General features: G+C 43.4%; 1 protein-coding gene across 1 annotated transcript; it reads left to right on the forward strand.

Annotated features, from left to right (window-relative positions):
* Positions 1-1,280: 1,280 nt before the first annotated feature.
* On the forward strand, positions 1,281-10,550 carry LOC6568396 (homeobox protein slou). The gene is made up of 4 exons (XM_001994854.3): positions 1,281-2,995; positions 3,140-3,398; positions 9,750-10,030; positions 10,095-10,550. The coding sequence occupies exons 1-4, from the start codon at positions 1,589-1,591 to the stop codon at positions 10,305-10,307; spliced, it is 2,160 nt and encodes a 719-aa protein (XP_001994890.1). The 5' UTR covers positions 1,281-1,588; the 3' UTR covers positions 10,308-10,550.
* The last annotated feature ends 846 nt before the right edge of the window (positions 10,551-11,396 follow it).

Here is an 11,396-nt window from a genome sequence, read left to right on the forward strand (position 1 = left end):
ATACAAAGAGAGAGACAGAGAGATAGAGAGAGGGAGAGATAGATAACAATAGGAAGACTGGAAAAGAAGAAGAGTGAGTGTGTCCCTCTGATGTTTTTGAGCTGTTCCATAGAACAACAATATAAATTGTCAACTAGATGTGGACCAAGGCCAAAAGCTGAGCAGTTGGCTGGCATCTCTAAGAACTTGTAATGAATGATTTTTAGACCATGCTGACAATTGTTATTTGCATATATTAACAACTAATTAGCAAAATGATTACGCACTAACATTTTGACCAAATTCAATTCAGCGTAGTCAAAATTGGCAACGAAAAATGTCGCAGTGACTGCCAACATCTTTTGTTGCCCGTTGCCAGCCACAAGAGCATAAAGCGTTCATGCATATATGACTAAGAACAAACCAGGCATAAGCAAAGCAGCAACAACAGCAACAGCAACAACAATATACACACAATATATATATATATATATATATACATATATAAAACAGCACACATTTCAAATATAAAAAGCTGAGATCCATTTCGGAGCCAACGAAGCGCATAAGCAAACAAATTTTGCGCTAAATAATTTGACAATTACTCACATCCTCGAGCGCATTTATGGGTGGTAATTCAACTGAGTGAAAAAAAACTATGTAAAGCGGCTAAGCGGCGTACGAGTGAAAGAGAAGGAGAGAGCCAGTGAGTTGGTTAAGCGAATCGTGAGAGAGCAAGATAGCGTGTGTATAATGTATAATATTACGTGCCGCTCGCCTGTTTGGCTTGATGGGGAATCGCTCAATGCGGCTAAGACCCAAGAACAGACCATTACGCCTGCTAACGAGTACAAGGCAAATTAAATCATTAGATGCTAGTAGAGATTAGCTTCTGCCGCAGCACAATCCACAACCAAAAGGAGGAGCCAGGCCACTCAAATTACGCAAATCACTCAAACTAACAGCTGGGGGCGTGTGCACCAACAGCAGCTGAGAGCAATGCAGAGAGCAAGAGCAGGAGCGTATTTGGGATTCACTCAAAGGCAGCAACCACCACCACAGCCACCACCACTAGCAGCATCAGCATCACCGCAGCAACTGTAAAAAAGACAGACGCCGCAACAGATTTGTTCACTTTCCATTTAGTTGACTTGCCACGGGCCAGCAGCATTCACAGCATCTGGACTCACTACTCACGGTTCACTCGACGGCGCAGCGCAACCCTCAAACTCTGGCGAGCAATAGCGATTCCATTTCCATTTCCGTTTCAGCCCTGGCTGCGTGCAGAGTGTCGCGCGCGTGGATTATGCTCAAAAGCAACGCGATAAGCGAAACAACAACAACAGCAACAACAGCAGCAATCATCAGCATCAGCTTCAGATATTGAGCGATACGCGCCGGCATCAGTGACAGTCGATTGGCTGCAATCAAGGTGACAACAACACGTCGCGGTACAAACACAAAACTAAACTGAACAAGTGAATCTAAAGTCAATTATTGAAGTGAATTGCAGTGAATTGAAGTGAACTCCAGCTTTCTAAAGTGACACAAAGAGCGAGAAAGCGAGAAAGAGAGAGAGAGAGAGAGAGAGACAAGTGCAATCAGCGATATGGTGATGCTGCAATCGCCAGTGCAAAAGCCAAGCGATAGCATTGGGGCACAGCCCACAGCCGTCGGCGGTCTGATGAGTCCCAACTCGAATCCCGATTCGCCCAAGTCTAACACCTCGCCCGAGCTGGCCAATATATCCGCCGAACTTGTGTCTGTTTCCGGCAGTGCCATCAACACAGCAACAAGCATCAATGCGCCGCCGCCCGCCAAGATACCCAAGTTCATAATCAGCGCCAGTGAACAGGCGGCCAAGCAGGTGCAGGATCTGCGCAATTCCATTGAGCGCTTGAAGCAAATGACCAGCGAATCTGGCATGCTCAGTCGCCTGAGTCCCAACCACGACGAGGCCGACAAGGAGAAGATCAACAACAACAACAACATCAATAACAATAACAACAGCAACAGCTTGAACAAGAACAATGCGAGACGATCCCAATCGCCGCCAGTTGGGCTTGGCGTCTTTCCCTTGCCAGCGCAGCAACGCAAGCTACTTGAACTGAATGCAGTTCGTCATTTGGCACGACCGGAGCCACTGCAGCATCCACATGCAGCGCTACTGCAACAGCATCCGCACTTGCTGCAGAATCCACAATTTCTAGCCGCTGCCGCACAGCATCACCACCAACAGCAGCAGCAGCAGCAGCATATGCATCATCATCATCATCATCCTGCACAGTCGCATCCACATCATCAAGCAGCTGCAGTTTTCCATCTGCGTGCACCTGCCGCATTGCCCAATGGGAGTAGCAGCAACACCACCACTGCACCACCTTCGCCTGCCACCTCCCCACTATCGCCACCTACATCACCTAGCACAGCCACAGCTATAGCCACCGGCAACAACAAGACAACACATTCCGAGCCGCAAATGGAATCTCCCTTAGCACCAGCAAATCCGGCACATTCCGCGCTCCCACCCCTGCAACAGCAGCAACCGCCACAGCAACAACAGCAGCAGCAGCAAGCACAGCTTCCACAGCCGCCGCCACCGCCACCACCTCCACAGTTAATGTCTTCCTCGTCGCTACAGCTGCACTTGGGCGCTGTTCCACATCCAGTGATGGGCAGAATCAGTCCCACATCCGCGAATGACATGGACTTGGAGCGCATTAAGCTGGTAGCAGCGGTTGCCGCACGCTCCACCCAAAGTCAAAGCCAAGCGCCCAGCACATCCGCCGCGGCCGCTACCAGCTCCACCTCCGCCTCGCCCAATGGTCGCGATTTGAGCGATTATGGCTTCAGAATACAGCTGGGCGGATTGGCGGCAGCGGCAGCTGCTGCAGCTGCCACTTCTCGCCAGATCGCGGCTGCTAATTATGCGCGCAGCGACACCAGCGAAGAGCTCAATGTCGATGGCAACGATGAGGACAGCAACGATGGCTCCGGTTCCCACAGCACGCCGTCGGTAAGTCTACTCTCATTCCTTCAAATATACATTTTTAAATTGATATCCTTGCCTATTTGTCTTTTTATCCTAAGCAAAAAGATAAAATAAGATGAAAAGAAAACTTTACATTTGCTCTTACTTGTGCCCGTCTCCAAAATACAGGTGTGTCCCGTGGATCTGACTCGTTCGGTGCCCAACAGTGCGAACAATGCGAGCACTGCATCCACCAGTGGAGCCAGCGATAGAGAGGCCACCAAACGCTTGGCCTTCTCCGTGGAGAACATATTGGACCCCAATAAGTTTACGGGCAACAAATTGCCAGCAACAGCCGCACCCTTTGGACATTCCCGTCCGTGGGGCTATGAAAGAGATGAGGACATGCACGAGCATCTAGATGACGAGCACAGCGAGGATATGTCTGGTGAGTAGCTGCAGAGCATGCCATAAACACACATACATTACATAACTAGAAGACTACCAGACTAACATCGTCTAGCGTGATTTGAAACGGGTAGCGCAAGCTCACAGCTTAAAATACATATAGAAATATGTGTACATATACATTATATATATATATATATATATATATTTATATAATATATATGTGTGAGTGCCTCTATTTATATAGAGCAAAAATTGAAAACCATTTTCGCTTCCAACTTGTTCTTCCTAACTGCCAAACTTTATTCCACCGCCTTTTTTGTAGTCCACATTTGTTTGTGTGTCTGTGTGTGAATGTGGGTGGGGTTGAATTTAAACTGCCGCCTGCAGATTTTGGTATGTTTTGATTTCGATTTTGTTTCTGGTTGTTTTGCCCATATCCCAGCCCCCATTCCCACACAAGAGGTGAAACGTAGTTGCCATTTTGAACGCACAGAGATTTTATGTTGCCTGCTTTCAGGCGCAAGTCACGTACTTTTCCCCATACACACACACACACATGTGTGTATGTGTTGGTGTTGACTATGAAAGCGTTTATATTTTGGGTATATTCAGCGGGTAAACAAATGCTGCCAACAATGCGAGTGAGGTACGTAACTTGTTTAGACTGCTGGCTACACTCATATTCAAGAGGGATTTTCACATGGAATTTGTTTTAATTGATTGATTGATGTTTTAATTGGGAAAAGCAATTGCTCTGTGGAATTTTTCGATATTTCTTTTTGCTAGCTTTTTGTGTGCTGCCCGTGGATCCGATTGCTTTTTTCTCGTTTTTTATTTTTTTTTGTATTCTTCTTTTTTTCTTGCTAGCTGTTGGCTAACATTTTGCTGAAAATTAATTGATTTTCATGCTTGGCTTGTTGCAAAGAAATAGCTCAAATAAAAATTTGCAAATTTGATTGAAGTTGTTGTGGTGAACTTAGTACTGTGGCGACGGGGGAACGAAGCATCAGCTGGGCAGGACTGCTAAGCTGCTAGAAAGCACCAAAATAAACGATGGTGGAAAAGTTAACAGGGTGTGAAGGAACAATGTGGTGAGGAGGGGCAATGTATTATGCACGTAGGACCTGAGCACACAAAATGTTAAGTTTTGAATTTGAGAAATCGGATTCCTTAAAAACTGTTTATTATTTGATTATAAAATGATTTTAGATTGGGATTTTTTTAATTAATTGCGATTGTGTTAAGGCTTTTGCAGAAATTCGCAACTTGTATTGGAAAAGGTTACGATTCAAAGTCTTTTGAATTCATCAAAGAAGGATCCAAAACCAGGATGAACATGTTTTGAATCTTAGGATGTAAGATAAAAGCCTTCTGTCACATTTCTAAAGATAAAAGTAGTACTTTCAGATATTCTTGTATCTTTATAATAACTACCTATCAAAGATTTATGACTAAATAATGTGTGTTACTGTGCTACTCTAAACGATTTCATTATATTGTGAGCTCAATCTATTGATTTTAATATGCCATTTTTATTCAAATGTATAATTTTCAATTCATACATTTTATAATTATGGGTTAATCACTTTTTTGTCTTTGGTAGCTTGGTTACAGTTTGGTCTGCATAGGAAGTGCTGGTGTGTTTGTCTTTAATCAACATTTATCACTGAAATCCATCAGCAACATTCATTTAGTTCGAATGAAAGTGCCAGTTGCACTCACACACACAAGCCCATCCAGTCGCTTTATTGGCCACTTCGGTAAGCGCTTATGTACGAAATTATAAACAGTGAAAATGGCGCAGACCACAACAACAACGGCAACAACATCATTATCAGCAACAAATTATCGGCCATTGCTGTTGCCGTTGCTGATGCTTGTTTGTGCTCTTGTTGTCGTTGTTGCTGGCAGTTTGCATTACTGTTTGCTGTTTGTGAACTTGTGTTTGTGTTAATAAAACACAATTAACTTCATCAATGGTGTTGGAAGTGGACACGAAGGTGGTGGTTGCTGCTGGTTGTGGCGTCGCAGTACTCGAACATAACTGCTAATAAAACAGACTGAATGGCCGCGCCAACGACCCCAAGCGCCAGCAACAACCACACAGCACACAGCAGAGGGGCAAACAGGACACGGATGGACCAACCAGGATAATGATGCTGGCAATGATTATGTCGATGTTGCTGTTGTTGTTGCTGTTGCCATTGTTCGTGTTATTGTTGCTGGAAGTTAATTCAGTCAGTCCAAGTTTACAACAAACGGACAGCAATACAGACGGCAAACTTGTGCACATCACGTATACGCAGTGTTTGCAGCCAGTGATTCAACGATTGTTGTTGTGCTGCTCGTTGCCTGGTGATGCTGTAGTCATTAATTAGCAAGGTACTTAATTACCGCACATTCATTAGCCGCTTCAATGGCTCTGTCCTGCACACATACACACACACACACACTCAGACACAGACACACATTTACATTGAGAGTGCCCCTCGCTTCGCCACTTAATTTTATGGCCTGGGAGGTGCTAATGTTGCTACTGGTCGCTTCAGTTTATGTTTGCGTAATTATGCGGCCTTTTGTCTTTGTGACTAATTAGATTTTATGACACTTTCCCACACTCAACGTTTCTCGCATTATCCGATCGATTTGAATGCATTGCATTGCGTACAGGTCGTTAAATATTTTAAAAATATTACGCATACGCTGCATTTGTCAGATTGTCAGCTAGCAACTCTCTGAGGCGCCATTCATTTTAGACTGGTCGCTGGGCGCACAGCAATTTGCATTTCATTTAAAATGCAAAACAAAACTGAGCCACAAGCACACAACGACCAAATGCACTAAAAGCAGCGCTGAAAGCCGCAAAACAAAACACATACATTTAAATATACATATATGCAGATGTATATCCAAACAATGTCTGATGGGGTAGCGCAAAAAATAAAAGCAACATAGATAATAGTAGTAGTAAGTAAGTAGTAGAAGCTTGCTACATGCATTTGCCTATCCGGCATAATACTTTGCCCGCAACAGAAATGCGCCCCAAAAGTCATATGAAAAAACATGCGATAACTAAGTGGGCGCACTGAGCATAGTTGAAATAAGAGAGAGAGAGAGAGAGAGAGAGGGAGAGGGGGTGAGGATGATGCAGCCGTTGCTTTCGGGTTGGGTCGAATAAAATGGTTATGTGGCAACATTTAAATGTGGGTGGCCAGCGCCAGCAAGCAGGGAGCAAACGAAACTGCTGGCAACCAACCCCTAAAAAAAAGTAAAATGGCTGCGAAAACTTTTATTCTTTTCAGCACTCAATTTGGCGCTCACTCTAGCGCTCTCGCTCGCACCCACGCAAATGGCAATGCATGTGTATATAGCATACTTTGTATTCATGTATTGGTGTGCTATGCTTTCCTGGTCCAGCTGCTGGTGCTCTGGGGAGCCTTGTGCAGAGTTGTGTGCGTGTTTGTAAATTCTGTAAAGTTAAGCGACAATTTTCGTTGACTCGCCTCGGCTTCTTTTTATGTCCGTCATCAGCAACTCATTTATTATTTTATGAAAATGGCAAAATGAGACGACAAATGCTCCCAGGGGTCGCATTGGCCAGGCGTATGCGATTATAATGATTGCGACAATGGAGCCCCATGCAGAACCCAAATTTAAAAGCTATTTTGTAAAATCTCCCCAACAAGTATATGCATGCTTGTGTCTCTGTGTGTGTGTGTGTGTGTGTCGGTAAATTATGCGATGGCTGTGGTAATTAACACTCGGATTTCATAATTACGTTTATGTCTTCAAATTGTACGTTGTCATGTATGTTGCGGCATATACCTTTACTAAGAATATATTAGCTCAACCATAATGTTAGTAACGTATAACAAAAGCAATAAACGTCAGTTTATCTTAGATAATTACATTCCATTTATATTCTAGTATAATTTATTTATCATAGAGTCCCTTTCTTGTCGTTTTCCATAAATGTATTTATTAGAGTATTTATGCTTCGGCTCGATGGAGATAGTTTTTGGCTTCTTTTGTGTTATACTTTCTGCCTGTCTCGCTTGCGCTTTAATTTAAATTGTTGTTGGACTCGAGGGGTTGCCGAGTTTGGCTTTTAAATTGCACCATCGAGCCGCTCGTGAGTGCGAGTGTATGCATGTCTGTGTGTGTGTGTGTGTGTTGTGTGTGTTGTGTGTATATATTTACACTTGTGTGTGTTGATAATTGAGCCTTGTCTGTGCCTTTGCGCTTTCATAAACGTCCCTTTATCTTCGACGAGCCATATCATCAAAATTGCTTATGAAGTGCTTTTGGCGTAATTATAATTAACTGCAGTTATTTAACAACTGGTATGCAACTGATAAGAAACGGAGAGCTCTATATGCCATTGCTATTCCGATAAAACGAGGAGTCGGAAAAAAGTCGCACCCTTTTTCGCATATAGTAGCCGGTTGGGGCTGAGTATACAGGATATAATACTTATAGTTTTTGGTTATATTAATTTCTCTATAACGTTAACACTGAAATCATTTATGCAATATACAATTTCAAGTAACTGATTCATGAACAATCTTGAGTTTATTCTAAGTTATTAACTGAATGGTAGCTAGTCAGTTAAGCTGAAACTTGTACAAAAGATTCCTTCTTAGCAGAATATGTAGGGAATTAGAACTGTTCGAAACTTTTTGACTTGGCATCCGCTTGACTTCTAACTCATTTTCAAGAATCACTGTGAAAATTGGTTTGTGTTAATTAGTTATTCAGGCAGTGTATGCAAAGAAGATTCTCCACGGTTGCAAGAGTAAAGTAAAAATTTGTTCTCTAGTTTTCAAAAACTATTGAAAAAAGTTGTTATATGCGTGTACTTATAATTACTAATAATTCACGCAGTGTATGCAAAATACTTGTTCAAAGTTGCAAGGATGAAAGTTCCCTTCTTTTTTTTTTTTGCTATGTGCTCCAAAAAATTTGTCCCAAAATAATTTCCACTGCATTACTTACCGCATACATTAGCCATAATATTTTCGTTTTATATTTAACAAACCTTGAATTAGTCGCAAATATTGAAAAGCTTCGTTCCCCAAACTATCCATCTACCTGTTTTGGCTGCCAGACAACACGCATACGCTACGTTGCACTGCATAGATGGTTAGTTGCGGTAATTAAACAGATTTGCCACCACCTCAGTTGCCGTATCCACCGATTGCAGTTTGTAGCTGCAGCGCTTATTAACCAGCTGCGGTTGCGGCTGGCTATTTATAGGGTGCAAACACACCCTTTTAGGATAGCACACAATACTCCATACTCGATCCATCCCCCTATGCCCCACCTGCACCCGCACAAGCACCCGCACCCGTGCTGTCTGCGAACCTTTCGACTTTTTCGCGATTGTTTGCCAACGCATTAAACGTCTGGTGGAGTTCCGGGCTGTTAATTCAATTGACTCAAACCAATTGTGGTCAGGAGCAGTCGTCGGAACCAGTCAATTGGTATTGATGAGATATATTCGGGCATCTAATGTGCCATCAATGCATATCAAAGTGGCTGCAAACACTCCACAGCCAATTACCAGTGCGACAGGCGACTGGCGAGTTTGCATTTGCATTTGAAAGGACACTCCACGGCGGCCAGTAAAATCGTTAAATATTAAATGAAGCGTTCACGTTAATTTTCTGTTTAATTGGTCCGCTGTCTGTGACGCACTTTTAGCCAGCCACGGCCAGGCTAATTACATGCAAACATGACCAATCATGTTGATCAATTACCAGTTACATGCATTTTACAGCGAAAGGATTTGTTTGTCTTTGTTTGATTATACCCAGACAAGCTTCCTGAGTTTTGGTGATTCTTCGTCAAAATGGAAAGAGAAAATCGTCATAATTTACTTACGCTTACAGCACAATTAGTTATCGCTATCGATTACATCAAGATGGCCTGCATAAGATGACACAATCATATGACCAAATATATAACCGGTACAGCCAACGCAACTGGGGTAATCAATATGTGCCATGTGCCGGACATTGGACAATGGTCACAATTGTAGTTGACTGACTGACTGACTGTCTGGGTGGCTGACTGGGTGGACAGTGGGTGCGTTAATTGAATTTTGATTGCCGCATCATTGCAATCAATTCCGCAGTTGTTGTTGTTCTTGTTGTTGTTGGCCATTCCCAACGATTTCGGCCCCTATTCACATGTGCGCCAACATGTGCCCAAGATTCCAATTAACTGCCAATGTTGCGACCGATGCGAGGTGATTGATTTCGACTTACAAATCTGTCACTGGCCCTTCGGGTATTACCATTCACTTGATTGATGATGATGCTGTTCGGCTTATGCAAAAAGCAAAAAAAAACTATCTTGCTTATATCGATTGCTCTCCTCTTTGCAGCCCAGGATCTCAATGACATGGATCAGGACGATATGTGTGACGATGGCAGCGACATCGACGATCCCAGCAGCGAAACGGACTCCAAAAAGGGCGGCAGTCGCAATGGCGATGGCAAGTCCGGTGGCGGAGGCGGTGGTGGTGGCTCCAAACCGCGACGCGCTCGTACCGCCTTCACCTACGAGCAGCTGGTCTCGCTGGAGAACAAGTTCAAGACGACGCGCTATTTGAGCGTTTGCGAGCGTTTAAATTTGGCGCTCAGTCTCAGCCTGACAGAGACACAGGTAACAATTAATTTTAACAAAATCTTGCCCATAACGCTGCTAAGATTCTGTGTATGTGTGGCAGGTGAAGATCTGGTTCCAGAATCGACGTACCAAGTGGAAAAAGCAAAATCCTGGCATGGATGTAAACAGTCCGACACTGCCACCCGCGGGCGGTTCGTTTGGTCCGGGCGCCTATGCTAGCAGCCTGCTCTACCCGCACGCCGTCCCGTACCCACCCTACGGACCCTACTTTCATCCCCTGGGCGCACATCACTTGAGTCACTCGCATTCATAAAATTGCAAGATGCAACAGCGTTTGTTGCAACTCTTCGAGAAACGTGCCAAGGCCGCTGGAACAGAGGCACGACTGGGGCCGGAGGCCGATGCATTGTAAATACGAATCGCTTTAAATGTGTTTTATAGTTTCGCCTGTATATAGTTATTGTACAAATAGTACTTAATTGATATGATATTGTAGCGCTTAAATTTATTACAGCTAACGAAGCCCAAAGATGTTGCAAAGTCAAATTCGACATATCTAGCATTATATAACTAAACACTTATGAGTATGTAATTATTTTATAGCTAAGTACTTATGAGTATGTAACTATTTTTAGCACTTAAGTGGAAGCAAAATCAAAAGTCAAAAACCCAAACCAAAAATGTCATCCATATAAAATGAAAAGAAATAAACATTTTAAATATTAACAAAATGAAAAAAAAATATATATATATGTATACACATTTAAAACAGAGATTGTGGTATTTAAATGCGTTTGTATGAGGAGAGGGCCAAAAAACAATTTATCGCTGTGACGCACACAGATAAACGGGGCAGACAGACAGAGTGGCAGGCTGGAAGGACTCTCTGGCAGGCGTGTGAAATGACAGGACAACAATGCTAAGTCAAGTGTAAAATTTTAAATTTGCTTCTCATTTGCTGCGTGTAGCACTCAAACACTCACACACTCACAGCTATTCAATTATGTGGCAAACGAATACGAAATTTCTTAATCCGATTTGTGTGATACAATGCCGAAGCATAAAGTCGGGGCGAAGTTGTCAAAACAGAGACAAGCAAATGAATAAATTCACGGGCACACACCTCGGGCCCATTGATATTATAATAACTACTCACTCACTGGCAATCCAAGCGGGCGAGCTGTGCTCCTTGGCATTGTTCCCGCTATTGGTGGACAGCATAATTGAAACAGAAATCCACGCATGGCCAGCTCCAGTTGCAGCAACTGAGCCGGATGGCCAATGCCGATTCGGATGCGGATTGACTATGAGTGCCGTTGACAGCGACGCGTTAACAAACAAACAAACAGAGTCACCGAGCAAGGATACGGCGGAAATCCTTTTATATCTATTACGCCACCGC

Source organism: Drosophila grimshawi, unplaced genomic scaffold, assembly GCF_018153295.1.
Source record: "Drosophila grimshawi isolate 15287-2541.00 unplaced genomic scaffold, ASM1815329v1 contig_311, whole genome shotgun sequence".
In the NCBI taxonomy this organism is placed as follows: Eukaryota; Metazoa; Arthropoda; class Insecta; order Diptera; family Drosophilidae; genus Drosophila; species Drosophila grimshawi.